This window comes from Chenopodium quinoa, unplaced genomic scaffold, assembly GCF_001683475.1.
Source record: "Chenopodium quinoa cultivar QQ74 unplaced genomic scaffold, ASM168347v1, whole genome shotgun sequence".
Taxonomy (NCBI): domain Eukaryota; kingdom Viridiplantae; phylum Streptophyta; class Magnoliopsida; order Caryophyllales; family Amaranthaceae; genus Chenopodium; species Chenopodium quinoa.
Genome location: NW_018743574.1, coordinates 3,929,482 through 3,950,649, shown reverse-complemented (window position 1 = coordinate 3,950,649; position 21,168 = coordinate 3,929,482). Strand labels below are relative to the sequence as shown.

Below are 21,168 nucleotides of genomic sequence, written 5' to 3'. Positions count from 1 at the left end.
CAACCGGGTCCCAAAATTTTAGACCCGGAACCGGAAACGGTGGGTACCGGTTCTAGAACCGGGTACCCGGTGTTATAGTTGACCAGCCATTAAAAAACTTGAAACCATAGAAAATTTCCAGAATATTGAGATGAACAAATTAAGATCTAAAATCTAACCAATACATGAATTATACACTACCAAATTAGTATGAGTCAAATAATCTATATAAATTATAATTTAATATATAATCGAGCTTCTTCTTCGGGTCACCGCCCTTAACTATCACCTCTTCTCTCATTCTCTTAACATTGACGTGTTCTTCGTTGATGTGGTGGTGGTTCCGACTTCTTCATATGCCATGAATGAGAATTTGTAAGAGAGAACAGGTTCATAATATGTTTTTCGTCAAAAAAAAAAACAAAAAATAAAAAAAATAAGAATTTGATATAGATCTAAGAATATGGAAAAGGGTGGTTGATGAATTATAAGGTGATATTGGCTGGTGAAATTTGTGAAGATAGTGCATTTGGTGGGCGGTGAAGAGTAGTTTTAGGGTTTTAATAATAAGTACTCCTTATAAGATGAATGGGTTGTGAGTAAGTGGGCTGGTAATAACAAAAAAGGCCCAATATTTCATTTGTTTACTGAATTCCAAAATTTTAGATGACTTGAAGAAAAAATGGTAATTAATCTTATGAAAAGAAGGTTCCTTTAGTTGTTGAAACACTTTCTCCTCTATAAAAACCTTTTAAACAAGCAGAATTCTACATAGAAATCCAACTGTAGTTCCTGCACATGCATCACCATCTACATCTTTCTCCACAACTACAAATTTCAGAAAAGACCAGCTCAATAAAACAAGAAATAGATCTGAAAATCTGAAAAAACAAGGTAAACCAATATCATGATAACTAGATTAAAAAAAAAAAAAAACACTATTGCAAAGATGCAAGGTGAATGTGATCAGAAGATGGGATTGTAGTGTAGTGTAGTATGATTTTTTTATTTAATCATTCAGTCAGGAAAAAAATTCAACAAAAAATTTTTGAACTTTGGGAAATATCTCCTCTAAAGCAATTTTTCCACTAATCCATCGCAAGTGGTAAAAGCCAAAAGATAGAACATTGAGTTATTGACTCTGTTTCTTCCAATGTTTTTAACTCTATCAGGGAGAATGCAAGCAGCAAACATAACATCATTAAAACGAAACCCCAGTGTACCCACCTCATGTACTGAGATCAACACCACAATGTTAACAGCCAAACAACAACTTCTATAAAAGCAATGACTGAACTAAACATGTACAGCAACTAAAAATGGTACCCACCAATTAATACTCAATAAGAATCTATTCAAACACCCAGAAATTGCAGAAAAAGACTATAAGTGCAGTCAATTTGTACCAATTCATTGATTTCAGCATATTAAACACTCGTAACACCCTCAGAAATTGAAGAAAATAAAAATTAAAATTAACATAAACACTCTAACTATCTCCAAAGAAAATGCAAGCAGCAATAAACAGTACCAGAGATCTACATATGCAAGATGAAACAAAAAGCAAACAAAGTGAGAAAAATACTTACGAAAGAGACAGTCGTTCGGTGGCTTGATGAGAACGAAAGAGAGGATGAGATTTTGAGTACCAAGAGAAAAATACTTACGAAAGAAGACCGAGAATCAGTGAATTGATGAGAACGAAAGAAGACAAGATGAGATTTTCAGAGGAGAACAGAGAAGATTGAGAATGAACAGAGAAGAACAAAACCCTAGCAAAAATGAATTCAATGAAATGAGGAGGCTTAGTGGCTGACAGAAACCCTAGCAGAAATGAATTGGATGAAATGGGCCTAATGTTGTATTGGACTGTGGATTGTTGGGTTTTTTAAAAAAAAAATAATTTTTTATAACTAAATCAGTACCGGTTCCGGGTACCCGGATTGTCTGGATCCGGGACCGGGTACCCGGAACTGGAATTGGTTTAAACCGGGTACCCAGTGGGTACCGGGTCCGAAATTTTAGGACCCGGTCCCGGAACCGGTTACAACCGGGTCCGACATTTTGGACCCGGTCCCGGAACCGGTGGGACCAGTTCCGGGTCCGGACCCGGCGGATCCTAACCGGTTCCGGGTCCGGTACCGGGTACCCTGGGTCTTTGCTCACCCCTAATAACACACACATTCACACAATCACACATACTATACCACTTTTTGCGTCAACACTTGGAAACTTCCTTATTGTGGAAAGTTGTTCGTCATATATATATTGCTCACGTAATAGTGTATTTTTCTACAAAATTAATAAAGCAATGCAACTTATAGATTATAAATTAAAGTATTGATAGTTAATGTACTATATAAAAAATAAAAAATGTGGATTATACTTTAATGACAGCCCTTTAGAACGTAAGAGTATATATTTACCTATGATAAACTTTTTTTTTTGGTTTGTTTGTTTGATATCTAGCTATTTGTAATCACTTGTTCTATAGTATAACAAATGTACACATGATTTTGTTGAATCCATATATGGGTGTGTTCTATTCACTTAGGGTATGTTTACATTTAATGAACCGTGTTGAATTGAACTGAACTGATTGAAGCTGAACTGAACTGAAATGAATATTTTATGAGAGAAGAAATTAGGAACTGAACTGAAATTAAGCTAAAGTGATCAGACCCTTAGGGGTTGTTCACATTTACTTAATTTCAGTTCAGTTCAGCTCCAATCAGTTCAGTTCAGCTTCTAATTTCTCTCTCTCATAAAATATTCATTTCAGCTCAATTCAGTTCAGTTCAGTTCAATTTAGCTCCAATCAGTTCAGTTCAGTTCAGCTCCAATCAGTTCAGTTCAGTAAATATGAACAGACCCTTAGTTTTTACTTATTGGAATTTATAAACTTATTAAAGCTTGTTTTAGTTATTATTTAAACCTAGGTATGTAACCCTTGTTATAACTTATTCTTCCTGATAAGCTTAAAATAAGTGAATTATAGTTACCGTGATTTCAAAATGCAACTATTTTTTTTTTCCTTTTTATCGTCTTTATAATGCATACTTATTGGTTTCAGGTTTGAAATTGTGCAAAAAAAGTGAAACTAAAAAACCAAGGGAGTGTAATTTGTCATTTTTCTAACACACCACATATTCAATAAACATCTAATGTATACAAGTATAAAAGAAAAAAAAAATCAAGAATATCTTATGACGACACATTACACTTTACATAAGCTTAAACTTTGAATTAAATGAGTCATTAAGATTTATATTGAAAGGAGATAGAGTAAAGTATACTCCGTACATAATGAAATAAATACTAGGTGCGTCATGTTTGCGCCATGCAATATTTTTAGCCAAATATATACACCACGAGTTACGAGTACGATTAAATACATAATATATACTTGTATACGTTTTGAAAGAGATTGACACCAAATGCATTGAATTATACGCTACCTAAGATGTATTATATCCTTTGAATTATATTTAATATTTATAGTCATAGATGACCTTTCTTTCACACACTATAAACATTGACAAAATGATCAAGTGATCTTATCTAGGTTTTCTCATTTGATAATGAATGCGTCTCTAATCTTAATTGAAATCAAACTAAATAAATTTCATCTATAATCAAAGATAATAAATGACGCAACTAATTGTGTTTATTGTACGGATTGTATATTTGTTTGAAGATAGATTAATATATGTGCAATGTATGCTATCAAGTAGATAGGTGATGGAGACTAATTATTCTATAACTCAAGATAAATGCAAGTAGATTGACCACGAAATTAGATTAATTAATCCTACATGTTTTATTAAAATTAGATAAATCTTAAATTTGTGCTCTTATCTATTCATCTTATTCCTGGGTTGATATTGCTTGATTTTAGGCAGCATAAATGATGGAGTAAAGACCCTTGCTCTTCACAAAATCTTATCCCATTTTGAAAAAAATGGCTATTTTCTACTTTTAATTATAATCATGAAAAATATTGAAAAGAAAGATAAGAAGGCAGGCCTACAAATTACAAGACCTAATTAGCAATGTAATCTTAAATTAATTGTAAATGATAAATTGTGAAATTGGTAGTGTAACATAGTGTATACTCTGTATTTTACAAACGCTACGGAAGAGGGACTAGAGGGGAAAAAAAAAGGTATACCCACATTTGTAAATTTGTTACGCGATAGTACCTAATTACGTATACAATGATCAAGACAATAAATTTACATTATATTTTTGCAAGAGAATACTTGTGTCAATGTCCATGATATTGCTTGTAAATAGTGATCCAATAATCCATTATACATTGTAATAAACAAAGACATGAGATTTCTTTCTTAAGAAGTTAAACAAAAATTTATTACCATTAGATAGTCGACCCTTTCTTTCATTTGAAACCTCATGGACAGAACTTATTGCGTACTAAACTCAAATATCTCAACTATAATTCTATAAATGTTGTCATTCCTCAAAAAAGGACATCATAAGTCCATAACCTTACGTCATGTCATTATATTTTGGTGCCTTTTTTGCCTAGAATTTTCACCAAACTTAAGTAACAAACAAACAATTGGATTCATCCACATTATTACACTTAGCACATTATTACACTTAGCATTTTCACCATTTATTATGTAATGGTGCGTACAAATTTTCTGGCAGAAAAGTCAGCACAACACACCAATAAGCCCATAAAGATATTGGACGAAGAAACAAACAAATCCAAACAAAGCCCAAAATCAACCTTAACAAAAAACAACCCAAAAACCCAATTAAACCTCTCTTCGAAACCCTAAAACCCCCTTTCTCTCTTTCTTCATATAAATACATGCTAATCACTTCCATTAATTTACCAGTCGACGCCATGAATCTCCATCTTCACATCTTAATCTATAAACCATCATTTTATTTCTTTCTATCCTCTTTATATTTCGTACAAATTTATTTATATTTCTGTAATTTTATTGCGTAAAACCCCAAATCGCTATTATTTCTTTTCGATTTTGTATAAATATATTTGCTGGAAAAGCGGTATCTAGATTAATCTAGTGTTAGATGCTTCCTGAGACCAGCCAAATTAAATTTCGATCATCTGACTTGGTGGGTGTTTTTTCTCTAGCAACCCACCGTTGTCCCGATCTGATACATTTTTTTCTCTCTAAAATTAGAGTTTTATTTTTCTGGGTTTTGATAGTTTTTTAATAAAAATGATTTTATTTGGTTGGATTCTTGAATTTTGAAATGCTGGTAATGTAGTGTAAAGAAATTTTAATTAAAATAAAACCCTTCTCTACATCTTCTATGATCAGCTACATCAAATTATCCCAACCATTTATGCCCAAAATATCCCGGATTTTTTTACCCTTTTACTACGGTAAAAATCCCTGTCCGGGTTGGGATAGTTTTTCCTTTTTGTCGATTTATCGATTTAACTAGCCCTTAGTATTACATATAACAAAATTTGGTATTGTAGTCGAAACTGTAAAATGTTGCATAATGCCAGACATTAGTCAAGTATCAGATTTAATGATGTTAAATCAAAGTAGCTGATACAGTTACGAGTCTGGCAAATTATAATTCAGGGTCTCATCGTTACAGATGTTGTTCCTTTTTATGCTCACATCTGCTCCATTTGGAACCTACATTTTTTAACTTTTAAATTTTATTGGTAAACAGAAGTTAGAATGTGATCGACTTTGAATGTTTGGGTGTGTAGTAGCTGAAACTAAGGACTCACATGCCATTTACACTTTTACCGTTTAATGAAGTATATTGAAATTTGATTGAGATTACCATTTGAAATAGAACAATCTATATCTAAACTAGTGAATTAATACTATAATTGGATATAAAATGTATCAATAAGATTGATTATAAGTTAGATTAATGTCAAAACTATGGTGTTTTTTTATTTTATATTTTAACACAGCTGAACATGAATAAACTTGTAAGTTGTAACGCAATTACGCAAACATTCCTCAATGGGCAGATTCTTCATGAGCCAGAAGGCCTAGAATATGACGACCTTGACCAGTGAATAAAAGTATGCACGAGGGCTTAATCCCTTGGATCATTGATATGGCAGGAGCGCACGACCAATGCCACCGTTACTATAAGACATAAGCCCTAAGATGAGGTCGATAAACAAAACAAAAAATTTGCACTAGGTTGAGTAGTAAACCACTATTCAATACAAAACATAACCATAAGCATGTACTTGTCTTAAGCCAAAATTCAGTAACAGCAATGAGCTATATTCACAACTATAATCATAAGCTATATTCACTGAGGACCGAGGAGCTTGCCAAAAAATTCTACCTAAACAAAATTCAGTAACAGCAATGAGCTTTACATTCTTCACCTGATTTGTGCATGAGAAATTGTGAACGGCCTTCCTATACAAAATAATTTCATCTACCATGCGGTATACACAAGCCAAAATGAAAAATATCAAGACAAAATGGCGACTACTATCTAGCAGAAGATCACCCTAGTCATATATACACGAGTAAACCCAAAAAGTATGTGTTAGCGAATCTTCTGTATCAATACTTCAAAATGTGCTAAAACTCACTATTCCTGTATGTACTTCCTAGCATTTTGCACACTTCTCCTACGTCTTTTAATGACAGGAATCTCTTCATCATCCTCTGCTGGTGGAGTTGATTTGTCTTGACCCTTTCCTAAGATAAGATCCAAATAAACATTTTATTACTCCCTCTTACTTTGACCATTGTCTCACAAAGAAATCAAGAGATCATAACTGAGAAGAACAATATAAAACGGAGGGAGTAAAAAAATGAGCATATGCTCTAAAACAAAACAAAATTCCTGCAAATGATAAAAAAAGTGACGAAGTTAATAATTCCTGCATAAGCAATCGACTCACCTCTTCTGGCCTTTTTAACAGGTGTTTTTTCATCACCTTCTGCTGATTGGGTTGACTTGTCTTCACCCACTGCTAAAAGATAGAATACACATGTAGTTGTAAATCAAGATTGGATAAGCAAGAAAGCACATTTAAGTGAAAGAATAACAATGTACATGAAGTACAGTCATTTCCACAAGCACATATTTTCATAAAGTCACTATGGAGAAAACACAGTCTTTCAGGCTTAGGATTCCTAGGTTGTGGTATGGCCATACGGGTGAGATCACGAGGAGTTTGGGAGCAAGGAGCACTAGAGTATGAGATGATAGAGAGGGAAGGAAGTGGTGAGTGGCACAGTATGAAGGAGGAGACGGGATTTATTCTAATCAAAAACCTTGATTTATGAAATTGAGTTCTAGAACCCTCCCACTTAACCCCCACGGCCCACTCTCACACCGATACAGCCAAACAGATCCATTCTTCTTGTGGTCTTAACTGCCAAAAAGCACCCCCAGACTCAAGGTGTTGCATACTAGCACAAATGGGTGCAGAAGGGACCCACAAGAGCAAGGAAGTTCAACTTAGTGTTTGTGTTTCAGTATAAAAATTATAACTTTGACTTTAAGTTCTTGAAATAATCGGGCAACAAGCCACCAATTCAAATGGACTATCCATCATAATAAAAAGAAACCAAGGCAGGCTTAGTACATACCTTCTGCTGTAGGACTAGCACTATCAATCTGTAAGCCTTGACAGTCAGCAGTTTTGCTAGGATCATGACCAGATGACCTCTTCAGCCCCACTGTGATTACCCCACGGCCAGGCTTCTCTTCAGGCATTTCACATTTTCCATTGAAAGGTTCCATGTAACAGAACCTGTTAAAATAGACCAAAAAGGGGGAGAAAAAGGAAGAAATGAGAACACATTATCAATATCGCAATACCTCTGGCTTTGGATGCCAAGGGCAGGATAAAATTGAGCCATACCATTAATGACATTTGAGATTTTTGGAAAAAAGACTGATTCATCTTGGTTAAAAACCCTATTCCATCCATACTTGAAATATTGTCCCATTGATCGCATTTATATTAATTAGGAGTTGTATTGAAATAGTACATAGAGATGACTCCCTACCCCAACTCAAAATGAGCAATAGAGATTTTGAAATTGCAATGGATAAAATCACTCAACCATTTACATATGTGTCAGTTTATCATCAAACCTTCAGCACCATGGGTACATGACATTATTAACAGGAACTCTCATAATGCTTAAAAACCAGAACTTGATATACATTAATACAAAATGTTGCCCTTTTGGCAATACCTTAGAATTTAAAACAGGTAAGAAGTGAACATCATTGAATTTTTTTTTTTTTCTTATTTTTGTTGTTTAAAATTTGTACTTTTCACTCATGCAACTACGCAAGTGTCATTTCTACAAAGACAACTTACAAAAATTTGGTACAGCTTAATTTAAAAACTTAAACCATTCTCATGGGCAACAGGAAAAGCAAAAGATCAGATAATTCAAAGAAATCATTGTAAGGAAAATACCAGTCTTTAGGTAGATTCATGCTGTCAAAATCAGCGTCCAATAATCTCCACTTCCTGCACTTGTCACACTGCACCCAATTATTATCAGGCTTGTATCGAGCATGACCTTTTTTCTGACACAAACACAAACAAAAATCAAGTTACACAACCTAAACTGCTTAAAAATCTCATTAGCTTAAATAATGTCAGCAATTTAGATAATTGATATAATAATTATACAAAAAATGAGCAGTAAACAAGCAGCGCAACAAGTTTATCTGGTCTCATTGCAAAAGCAATACGGAAAACCAGGTAAGTAAACACTTCTTAGTTCATACTGCAGGCAAGTTCACCATATAGCACCTCACTAGACAATACTATTAACAGACAATAAAAGGATTAAATAAACATGGTTCACAATCTTAAAAATGCTACATTACCAACACACACACACACACACACACACACACAAAACAAAACAAACAAAAAAAAAAAAAAAGAGAAAAAAAATTATCAAAATACAAGGAATGATTATGTAATAACTCTTCTTCCAATGAATCTTAAGCACTGACATCAAACGATCATTTATTGTAATTACTAAACCACAGACTGACATTTAAACCCGTCAAAATTGTATAATGCTTAAAGCAGGTAAAAGAAAGAGCTTTGTCTGACTGCTTCTTACCTGCCTAAAGCCAACACTTAGCTTATAGAATATTCATTACTTGGGGGGGGGGGGGGGGGGGTGGGGGGGAGGAATGTTCAACCTCCCCCCAAACCCATCTGCCGACTATAGATCAGAGAGGGGTTGAAGGCCACTGGAAAGCCTGAGTAAAGTTGCTCCAAGGCCATTCATGGGCCATTGTGGCCCATTTATTGCTACCACTCCTACACCTATAGTCTTTCTCTTCCTTTTCTATCTGATCCTTAAACCCCCATCAACTAACCTTCCCCAGAGAGTTCATCATTTGTTTCTGCCATAATCTTATTGCCAGCTTCAAGATAGCCAACACAGCTACCAGGAGGGGATGGCCGGATGGCACAATATTGCATGAAAGACAATTATTTCTGAACTCCTTCCAACCATGGCAGAATATTGCTCTTAGCCAACAATGACACTGGATTTCAGTTGACAAAGCACAAATAGAGCTGCAGTGGTACAGCAAGGAAAGGAGGAGGGGAAAATAAAACATCAGAGTGACTCAGTGTCTTTATGCCACAAAAATTGCCATAACCGAGGTCCATATAATTCCACCTTTAGTCTTGTAAACTAAGCTTGCTCTTCTTTTTTCTTGATCGTTATGTTAATTTTTCCAAGAGCTAAAGTTTAATGAATTTCCAAGCTAGCCAATATATAATATTCAAGTGAGCCTAATCAATGAACCAGGACTAAAATATCAATAACACAAATATAGCAGTTTGAACAATATTAAGTATTATAATGTAACTGTGATCATTGTTCATCTGGAATAACAAGTGTAGGCATAGAAAGAAAAATCAAGCAAGCATAAAAGTAGAATATACAGATAACATACCAACTGTACTGGATCAAAAAACTTATCCCAGTATTCATCTGCCTGCTTTCCCAACCATTCTTCAAGCAAAGCATATGGCTCACAATCTTGAAATCCTTGCTTGTTGTTATGAACCCAAACACCACCATTCCCATCATCCTGTGCCCAAAAGGTGAAAAAAACAATAATTTAGCTGCACACCATAATTATAAACAGGAAAGACAAACCTTTTTTTTGGCTGTAGAATACATGATTACATAATGACATGTACAGCATTGTCAACGTTAGCCAGGAAGAATATTTAGAGAAATAAATTACAGCAGATCAAACCGAATTTACTTTTAATTTGCTCAAATAATACTTTGTAATAAAAGACTTTATTCAAATTGCATGGGTGATGTGCAATCGGTCTCAGCCCTCTAAGGCTCTATTCTAATCCAGACAAGATTGTCACCAGAAGCATTGATGTCATGGTGTAAATTATTTGGGAGAGTGGGGGGGGGGGGGGGGGGTCAGTGGCTCACCATTAGTTCAGTAACGTCTATGACACCAATTACACCTCGACCCATATCAGCACTGTGAACCATGCCTCCTACTCTTTTGTATGCCTGGAAAGAAAGAAAAAAGGCAAGAGAGAAAATAAGGTCGCTTTTGGTTAGGGGTAGAGGAAGAATGGGAGTACAGAAGAACAGTAGGCATTATAATTATTACAAATTGCTGTAGCTTTTAAGTAGATCTATAGTTTAATTCATCAACCACTTTCCTGTCATAGGAAAAGCAAACAAAAGCAGGCACCTTCTGGTGATAAAATGAATTTTTTTCTCCCAAAACATTATTACACTAGATTAGAAGAGGTAACATGTTATTACTTTAGGGGAAAGATAAACTTAATCACATAATTTCATCATTAAGCACATATTCAAACCAATGAAGAAACAAGTGGTAAATAATTTAATTAAATAGGAAAGAACACATGACATATAGAGATTATAGACTATCAAAATAATATATTGATAACAACTGATATATTTGATACTCCTGTCAACGAAAGCCTGAAAGGAAACTCATCTTCTAATTTACTTCTACAAGCTGCATACAAACATAAAAACAGAATGTAAACCACCTTCAAAATAAGCTATTCTATAATAACTAAGAGATATATAGGCCAAATAACAGCGAACAATTCTACTTAATGTTCCTTCAAAAACCCACGAGTACATTACCCGAGATAGGAAAATTTAAGCGTGAATGTGGTGCATTTTGCCTAATATAACGATACTCAGTAGCGACCAGAATACCCATATGGCCATATCCAATCTCATACTAGCCAATTAGGTAACACTGTTCCATACTTTGCCATGTATTTATGCACACAGCCACACACATAAACATTAACTCCTATTTGTTGGTAAGAATATATTGCAATGAAATCTACTGCTATTTTTAGATTTTCCCACTAAAGCATGACATATACGATACACCCATAAAATTGAAACTCAACAATAAGGAAATGAGGAAGCGTGCAATAAGAAAAATCTTGCAGACCTCAATTAGACGGCCATGCCAGTATAAGAATATTCCACAGTTAGCCTCATCCCACTCTATCTGACAGCGACCAAGAGTAAGCCGGACTTGTTTGCCCATTATGTCGCCATTATGGTGAGCAGTATTATTTAGAGATTTGGCCAAGGGCCGACTTCTAACCTGTTCAAACGGAGTTACAATTCTCCAATAGACAAATAGAAATTTATAAAACAAAATAGCAAGAGAAAGTGGAATTACCAGTGAGCCTTGAACATATATCTTCATCCTAGGCTCTAAAAATATGACTTCCAAATATGAACGAAGTGAATAATCTAAGGAAACCTGGAAAGGAACAAGGTGGAGAAAAACGCAATAAGTATTAATCATAATTATAAAAGCATAGCCACTTAACTACGATATATAAAGCTGACCAGGTACGTCAATAATAATTTAAATATCAACATAAAAAATGATAAAACAGAAATATACTCTAGATAAAGGCAAAGCGTCTAATCTTTGATAAAAGTTATGATAACACAAAGAAGTTATCGACAGAATACAATACTAGGCAAAATTTGCAAAAAAAAAAAAACTTACAATATGTTTAGAAATAGCATCAGAAGAAAGAAATATTAGAGGAGAATGTGCTCCACACCTTTCGACTTGTCTGTCCAGGACGTTTTCTGACACGTCTAGAACGAATATAAATGTCACCCTGGTGAAAGGTACTCCCACCGCACAAGCCTGCTTGCCATTCCAAAGTGTACTCTGCGCCCCATTTATCCAAATTCCATATATAGATCTGCGTTCCTGTATTTCCTCTAAACAGGCCAGCCTTTTCACCAATTAGATACTCATTGAATGGTGAGAACTGCTTTATCGCATTCAGGTTGTTCTTTGCTAATGCTTCAGAATGTACACTTGTATCAATGTCCATGCACTGAGCTTGTCGACGGTAGCTGACAACAGGTATCTCCACATTCTGCATCATTGGAAGACACATACCGATATGAAAATCATGCACATCTAGTAAATTGCGAACAACTTAGTAATGCCCACGGGCTACAGAAGTGTCCTCTTGAAAATTTATACTCGTGCAATAAGGCAGTTTACCTAGGGAATTTGGGAAACTACAGTCTTTTTCTTACTTAGAGTGCTTTTAAAATTGACCATAACTTATTAATACAAGACAAAAAGAGATATCCAAACATTTGTAGCAGCTGAAATTACCAACTAATGTAGTAACAACTCTAATAATAATTTGTAACGGATTATATGAATCTTGTTAATCCAACTTGAACTCTGTTGCATGCAGCAAAACCTTTTACTTCGTATTACACAAGCATAGAGGGGGGGGGGGGGGAGGGTTCTCAACTGATGTTATTAAGATAGGCAACACAGAAGAAATTGAGTAGACACAAAGTCACATTAAAGGAAAGAGAGACAGAGATTTGTGGGGTAAATTTTGAACCCCAGATTATAACCACATTGTATACACATACAAAGCAAAAGTCGGGAGTTTCACAGAGAGATTTTACACAAGGGAGTGGATGAGGGGCAGGGAGGAGAACAGTTTGTGGTGGCTTACGTCCTTTCCTTCATTTAATGATTGTGAAAGAAACGCAACAGAACGAGAATGCGTTGTCTGTGTTAGGACTAGAGCATCTCTGCCTAGTCTCATTGATCCTGTCTAACAAAAAAAAAAAAGAAAAAAAAAACATAGCTTGAATTAGATGAGGAGGAAAGATCCCATTTCAAACTAACAAAAGCAAGAAATTTAAAAACATTGAATGAGCTCATAAAACTTCATGAACATAAGTCACACAACAACCCCTCAATTAATGCTGCAGAGTATTTAACTATATGATGCAGATAGTTCCGATTCAAATTTCTGATGCAACAAAAAAAGCCCCTCCTCATGGGGAATCTTAACTATCTACCTTACTGTAAATACTGTCATCACAAAGTCACCTGCAGACAACAATGCATCAGGGAGCTAGAGCTACCAAGCAGGAATTGAGCATACAAAAGCCATGCTGAAGTCAACTGAAGATAGTGTACAGCAGATGACATAGTGGCTAGAAAGCTCAGATACAAATTTTGGCTCAACATAATCTCATCTACTAATTCATTTCAGCCTCAATTTTGACAACAGTATTCATTATATTATCTCTTCCACTGGTTGCCCAAGGACAATGTAAAATTAAAACAATTTGATGATAAAGTACCTTGAAACCAACACCAAATCTTCCAATACAATCTTGATTATCTTCATCAGGTACTTTGTGCCCAAATGAAATCATACTCAATATCTCTTGGTGGTTCATTCCAACACCATCATCAATTACAGATAGCATAGGAATCTCAGATCCCGCAGTCTTATCAAATATAGTCTCAACAGCAATCTCTAGCCTGTTTAAAAATTTCATAAATGATGTTAACCATAGCAGATAACAGGACGCAAAGTAGTACTCCATCCATGACTAAATGATAAGCCACATTTGATTGGGTCATTTTGAGAGAATTAAGAAAAGTTATAAATACAAAACTCCCTATGCAAATATTACATTTCTGCCCAGTTTGGCAGTAGCATTTGAACCAAGTCAAATTACATTTCGGCCGTGTTTGGTAACGTAGCGTTTCATGTAAGGATTAGTGGTAGAGGTAGCATTTTGGTAGCTTTTCTAAAACATTAAAAATGTTAGCGTTTGAAAGTAGCAAGTAGAATTTGACAATACAATCAATCAAAGCCTTAATAAAATTTTGTGTACTTTTTTAAAAAATTATGTATTGTGTTTTTTTTAATTGTATTTTAATATTTCAACTGCTATTTTTGCCAAACATTCATACTATTAACCGCTACATTGAGAGTTAACCTCTATCCACTACTAAGTCACAACTACTCGCTACTCAACCACTAAAAGCTATCCACCACCGCTAATTTTGCCAAACAAGACCTTCTACCTTGGCACATGATAGGTTTCAAATGTGGCCTATGATTAAGGGTGATACAAACAAATTAGAGATAAAAATTTAGAAAGTGCACAAATTTTGGGAAAGCCCAACAAAAGCTGTGGCATATTAGTTAAGGACAAAAGAAGTTTTATACCTGAAGTAAATTCATAATCAATGAATTGCACAAAGTTATAAAAATACATAAACTTAGCTATAAGATCAGCTTAAATATTGTTAATTCTCAAAAAGATTTTCATTTGACACAAACAAAAGATTAAATAGAAGGGTGAATATCTGGAAGACAGAATTTCAACTGACCTTGATGCCCTTGCATCCCTTGAATTATCAACAAGCTCTGCAATTGCACCAAAGATCCAACCAGAATGAGCATGACCAAGAGTTTTCAAATAACTTGGGTTTGTAACAAAATTTCTTTCTGCGGCAACATCTTCCTTTGTGGAACAGAGCTGAAGACTATTATGCTCATGACACTTGGAAATAGAGGAACAGGTAGCCTTTTCAGCTGAACTACTTCCCTTCACATAAGCACCTGACTCAAACGCAACGTGTTTCATGGAGGGATGTGGAGAATTGGAAAGCGATAATGGATTAGTACTCGGTAATGAGCTCACTGCCTTTGTTGTAGCTCCACACATAACTGTAAGAACCACAAATTCAAATTAGTAGCCACAATTACCTTGAGCTATAACCATAAAAAAATTTGATGGTTTGTTCATAGAGAAGGAAAGGGTGCAGCAGATTATTATTGGCTTGAGCTATGGTTTGTAAGGTTCATAAGTTCTTTAACTTCTCTATCCGACACTTAACATAGATTGAGATATACTCTTTATTTTAAGAACCAGATCCATTTGTAATTTTGCAGCTATGATCACAAATCATACATTTCCTTGAAGATTAGGTTCACAGTTCTCTAATTAGGCATTTCTGAGTACGACAGCCTAAAATCTTTCCTCAAGCATTTTCGAATGGATACATCCTTGGTGACAATAACAATTATTTTATGACATACTTTTCCTTGGCGTTGGGATCTGGTGAGACTGCTTAATGTGAAAAGCGTGAGAAGTTAAGGTACAATTAGGTGTCACAAGAGATACAGCAAGCATCACTATGAATACAATTACACATACACTGTAGATGCATTATGCATTTAATGAATGCCTAGAAAAAGAAAATGAAAGCAACTCCGTCCATCTTTCTCTTTCTTCCTTTTGTACTAAAGTATTTAAATCCATGACATGTCATGACCTACTTTTTTTCTTATATTTTGCTACCTAAACTCATTGTGTTTTGCAAACTCTATTTATTTTTTTGGTTGAGGTTTTCTCCAAACTTTTGCAGTGTTCTTACTTTACATAATTTTCATCTATTTTTACATCCCCTTACACCGATTTTTACAGAACTTTCTCAAATTTTTAATTTTATTTCCTCTTTTGGGGTTTTTACTTTACACTGCCACCGTTTATTTTGCACATTTTTTTTCCCGTCCAATATCAACAAAACACTTTTCTATCTTTATTCTATATATTGCGGACAATTCCTTGACGATTCATGTTAATCGACCCCTAATCCTTTTGGGACTAAGGCTTCGTTGTATATGTTTTTTTTTTTTTAAAAAAAAAAAACTCCTCAACATCACCCAAGGTCATGGAGGAGATGAAAACCTAATCAGTGCAGGTTAGATACTCGGGGGAGAACTCACCTGATGTTGCATGCCCTTGATCCACAGAGGTGTCACATAGTTCCAGCAAATCATAAGCCACCACAGCTTGGGAGAAATACAGGCCATCATCTGTTTCATTAGGCTCGCGTGCAGAAGGAAATACATGAATCTTCAGATTCTCAAGTTTTACAGTAGCTACCTTCAAAACATAATAGCAGAACATCATTACACATACTGACTGCAGGCGTAAAATGCATTTGCCAATCCTCTAAAGAAATCTCCAAGAAAGTTCACATAAGTACTTTTAAAGTTTTCAGTTACCAAAAATAACAATAGATGGCGATTTGAAAAAAAAAAAAACTAGTAAATTGGCTCTGATTATGCTTTGATTAGTTGCCTCAAATATAAAACTAACTAATAATTGATGAATCACATCATGGTAGCATGAAATATGGTAATTGGGTTTAGGAGGAAGTGGGTGAAAGTGTCATGAAACCAATTTGGTATTAAGGCTGCACAAAAGTCAGCATACTGCCACTTTGAAGTTGATAAATTCATTCAAGTTGGAAATTAAGAACCATCTACTAATAGAGGAAAGTTTATCCAAATAAAAACATAAATATAGATAGATAAAGATAATTTAGGGGGTAATGCTAACTTTATCGTTGTCGTAAAGGAAGGTAAGAAATCTATTCCATTCAGATTTCTGATCTGTCACATTTTTCTCAGGCACTGGCATAAATGACGGAAAAAGTGAAAACGTTGGCAAATCAAGAAGACCTTCAACTGTTTTCTTCTTAACTATATCCACATTCCAAGAGGAAGACCTGCAAGTTAGAAATAAAATAGTGATTACCAGAAAATCCACATTCAGTAGACATTTTCAGAATTATTGTCGCAAAAAAAGGAAAGAACTATGAGTAAATCATCTTTCTTATAGACAAAGAAAGAATGGTAAACAATGAGTAGGTATGAGCAAAAGTAGCAAAGATTACAATCACATTCCTGAACTATGTAAGATGAAGATAATTGCAAGTAAAGTGAAGATGTATAATTGTTGATGTACATACTAAGCATTCTTGGAGGTATTGTATTTGTATACACACTCTACTGTATTAATGCATTTCACTTATATGGTAAAGCAAAAGTCGTGAGTATATCTGCCATTCAAGATTAAGATATACCTAAGAGAGCATTTTTCAACCAAAAAAATGGCCATTTGACAGTCTTTTAAAAAGGATTAGACAAGCCTTCAATTTCAAGTCCATCTCCAATATCCAAAAACAGAAGGAAGAATAAGTGTTAATAGGCTAATAGGCAATAGCACATAAATAAGACCATCACATTGGCCCTAAATAGAGGTATTTATTGATTGAAGTGGGGTGAATTAGCTCAACTTTATTATGTTGCACAATAGGACACAAACTAAATTCATCATGACATGAAAAATAAGAAGAATGCACATACTGTTGAATGAGAGAATTGGTGCATTTTGCATAACAAATAAATTTGCCATCTTTCTTCAATTTAATGTGACATGATGAAGCATCTGCAAAAGCCACAGAAAAAAATAATAAAAATAAAATAAATAAAAAATTACACATTTTAGAAGTAAAGAAAAAGGGATTATAAATTTGCCAATTTTAAGATTGGTGTTCAAGATCTCAATTCATAAAAAAAAGTTTTTTTTAAAAATTTTTTTTGAGTAAATTTCATACAATAATATTGATCAACTATATTTTCAATAAAAAACCAACTCGATCCACATTAAAGACTTACCTTTCTTGGCGGAAAAATTGGCCTTCAATTCCATCATTTCAGAACCTAGTGAAAGGAAAATAATAAAATTAAATTAATCATAATGATTAGAAAAAACAAAATTCATCAAGACAAATATGGTTTTTCCCAAGAGTTGCTTCTAGGAAGAAAAATTAACACACAAAAAAACAAGCAGTAGACCAGCTTAGTAAATACATGATGGTATAGAGAAATTAATAATAACGCAGTATTACAAACACTAACTTAAACATGTGAGAAAAGGGAGGTAGAAATATGTACAAATGATAAACTATAAAAGGCATACAACCACTATAAAGCAAAATAAACTAGAAAAGGCCAATCTCAACCACTTCTTCCGGCTCCACCGCTTGAATCTTACAAAATTACACTAGATTGTGAGCTTTGACTGAGATAAATCAACGTAATCTTCTGATTTTTCATCAAACTTTAATTGTATTGATTCTGAAAAATTATAAGTTCGCTTTCATAATGTGCTTAAATTCTTAAATCTCAGCGTTTCTACAACAAATAACTTCACATCAAAACTCCCTACACTACTCCATAACTTAGTTTCAAAAGCCTAGCACGTATTACATAACTACATACACAGGAACAATCTTCATTCTTCAATTCTTCTTCCTATCTTCAAAGTTATTACTCTCAATTAACTACAATTGCATGAAACAATCATCAATTCTTCATCCGCTCATCAAAGCTATTACTCTCAAATAACTACAATTCCATAATGCTTCTCCGTTGTGATACGAAGATTATTAAAAAATCAGGCCTAGTCACTCACATTACTTCATCCACCACCACGGCACCACCACCAATTGCAGCAAACACCGCGACAACGACAAAAGGACTAGAATTACACATTTGAAGCATTCAATCAAAAGCACAAATTTAAGCATTCATTCAGCATACACTTTAAAATAAAATTTTCTGCATTACATAAAAAAAATCAAATAAAGCAGAGTAAAAACAATACAATCAAATATGAACACAAAAACTCCAAATAAACCAACATTGATCACAAATCAAGTATATTACAATCACAGAGATTTAAAAGAATAGATTAAAACAAAAGACAGAAGATTTATCAACAAATGAAGCAATAATTATACTCTAAAAAAAATATTAAGAACAAATTATACAAAAAAAATCGAAAATTCTCCACAAATATTACCAGTAAAAAACTCCGACGCTTAGTAAACCCTAGAAATGCGAAAAAAACGACGAAATTGGCGAGAAATGGAGGTGATCGTAGAGAAGAAATTGAGTAGAGAGAGAGAAAAAATGCAGTAGCAGAAGTAGAGAGAGAAAGTAGAGAGAGAGAGAGAGAAAGAGAGAAAAGCGACGAAATGTTAGAATCAGCGAAGAAGGAAGAGGGTAAACATTGAGAGGTAGGAAATAGCAAAAATGCAGTTACAGTAGCAGTAGCAGAAGAAAAAGTGTGAGACGAGAGAGGAGGAAGTGGAAATGGAGATTGTAGGAGAGAGAATTTTGTCTTTTTGACTCTCTCTTGACGATTCACGGTACAAATACAGTTGGCGTTTAATTACTTCATTTGTCGATACCAGTATTACTTTCTCATTGCTTATTTACGACTACTCTATTTTTGTTATTGTGGTGATGACGGTTCCATTCAAGGTTTTCATTACCGCAAGGAGGAGTATTAATTATAGATATTCTAAGGTTTGAATTTCATAATCTCAATTTTCAAAATCAAAAAATAGACAAGATAATTAATGAAATGCCAACTACTAATGAAATTTAATTAATTACGGAAAAATTCAATTAGTAATACATATTGGCACATTTCATCAAATTATTTAGAGGGAAAATGATGAGAATTTTTTAACAACATACGAAAAAATTCCAAATGAGATAGTTATTTGAACTTTTCTAATCAGACAATGAAAAGAACAAATAGGGTCGAAAGGAATAGTTGACATTCACAAAAGATAAAAATCAACCTTATTTTGTTGTAGTATTATCAATCTCAAATCATATACTCTGTACATGTATTGGTAAAATTATAATTATAAATATTGCACGGTAAATTAAATGACTCCCCACCTATTTCAAACCCTCTATGTTCATTTTTAGTTCTACTCATCTTTAATTTCTTGCTCACGTACTTGATTTATTCTATTTTTTTGCCTATCCCATTTACATTCAAACCCATTTTTTCCCACGATACTCTTACTTAATTCACCTTTTTCTTACACTTATCCACCTATTTATTACAATCTTATAACTTTTCACACCTACGTTATTCATAATTGGCTCACTCTCTCTATCTTCTCTTTATTAGTAGTATCTTCCATAAAACAGATTTAACTTTTAATCCACTCTACTAGCACTGTGTCAACCACAAATATTACACAATGCAGCTATGAATTTTGACAACTAAAAAATGAGGAGTCTTCATTCCTCCATTCTATATGATATTACTCTACTTAAATAAGATGAGAAGTTGGACAACTTTAAATTTTTTAGTGCTAAAGAAATTGAAACTCTGGCTGTAAGCATAATCCATTAGAGCTAAAGTTTAGGCCACCTTAAACCTTAGTGACTTAGTGTAATTAACACAGTAGACCACCTATAAATCTGTAATTACTTAAAGCCTCATACTTACATCAGTTACATGAATAAAACTTTACCTTAACCTTTTATCCTACCGCCCCTTTTCAACACTTTATTTACCACTCGCTTTTGCTTCTACTTTTCCTTAAATAAAAAACGTGTGAACCATAACTTATTCCAAGTTTACTAAAAATATGTGCCAAATATTAACTCTGTAAGTAGAAAGTAAATGAAGTCATTAAGAGATAAAAGGAGTACATTTAAAAACCCAAAAAAAAAAAAAAAAAAAAAGTTTTTGTAATTTCCATCTGATTTAGAGCAAGTTAAAAAAGATGTACCAATGACCTAAGTTCCAATTGTTATTATGGTCATGTCACGTTCACGAGTGATACTTTCTCCCCCTCTTTACTGTGTAACTTATAAAAATAAAGTCCCACATCTTGTTTATATTTATTGAAATAAAAGTTATGACCAAACATGCATGTATAATAGTATATGAAATGATAGAATTGATAGCTTACCGTTATCATGTGTTTCGAGTTTGACTTCTTTTTGATCTAGTTTTGAAGGCTTTGGTTCTAGCTTCCTTGTAAGGTTAGCTTCAACATTATCTTGGGACAATTTTGTTCCAAGCTCATTTGTAAGAATAGCTTCTGCATTATCTTCAGACAATTTAGTTCCAAGCTCCTTCGTAAGGTTAGCTTCTGCATTATCTTCAGACAATT

General features: G+C 34.0%; 1 protein-coding gene across 2 annotated transcripts; it reads right to left on the bottom strand.

The window, feature by feature from the left end:
• Nucleotides 1–6,292: 6,292 nt before the first annotated feature.
• On the bottom strand, nucleotides 6,293–19,405 carry LOC110682137 (MORC family CW-type zinc finger protein 3-like). 2 transcript variants are annotated; one of them, XM_021858385.1, is made up of 17 exons: nucleotides 19,041–19,405; nucleotides 17,852–17,896; nucleotides 17,540–17,621; nucleotides 16,731–16,899; nucleotides 16,112–16,271; nucleotides 14,710–15,049; nucleotides 13,665–13,848; nucleotides 13,025–13,126; nucleotides 12,092–12,418; nucleotides 11,695–11,778; nucleotides 11,458–11,616; nucleotides 10,437–10,520; nucleotides 9,934–10,071; nucleotides 8,420–8,532; nucleotides 7,575–7,738; nucleotides 6,881–6,952; nucleotides 6,293–6,674 (listed from the first exon to the last, which is right to left on the bottom strand). In XM_021858385.1, exons 2-17 carry the CDS (start codon nucleotides 17,886–17,888, stop codon nucleotides 6,565–6,567), a joined length of 2,325 nt encoding a protein of 774 aa, XP_021714077.1. In that variant the 5' UTR covers nucleotides 17,889–17,896; nucleotides 19,041–19,405; the 3' UTR covers nucleotides 6,293–6,564. The 2 variants fall into 2 exon arrangements, with proteins under 2 accessions (XP_021714077.1, XP_021714078.1); XM_021858386.1 differs by having other exon boundaries at nucleotides 6,881–6,949.
• Between the last annotated feature and the right edge of the window lie 1,763 nt (nucleotides 19,406–21,168).

What these genes read in the sequence shown, in the direction of transcription:
- LOC110682137 (XM_021858385.1), bottom strand. Translation starts at nt 17,888, where the DNA reads ATGATGGAATTGAAGGCCAATTTTTCCGCCAAGAAAG. An exon ending in TCCTTTACGACAACGATAAA is followed by an intron (nt 16,272 to 16,730) that starts GTTAGCATTACC and finishes TATGTTTTGAAG; the next exon opens with GTAGCTACTGTAAAACTTGA. An exon ending in TCAAGGGCATGCAACATCAG is followed by an intron (nt 15,050 to 16,111) that starts GTGAGTTCTCCC and finishes TGGTTCTTACAG; the next exon opens with TTATGTGTGGAGCTACAACA.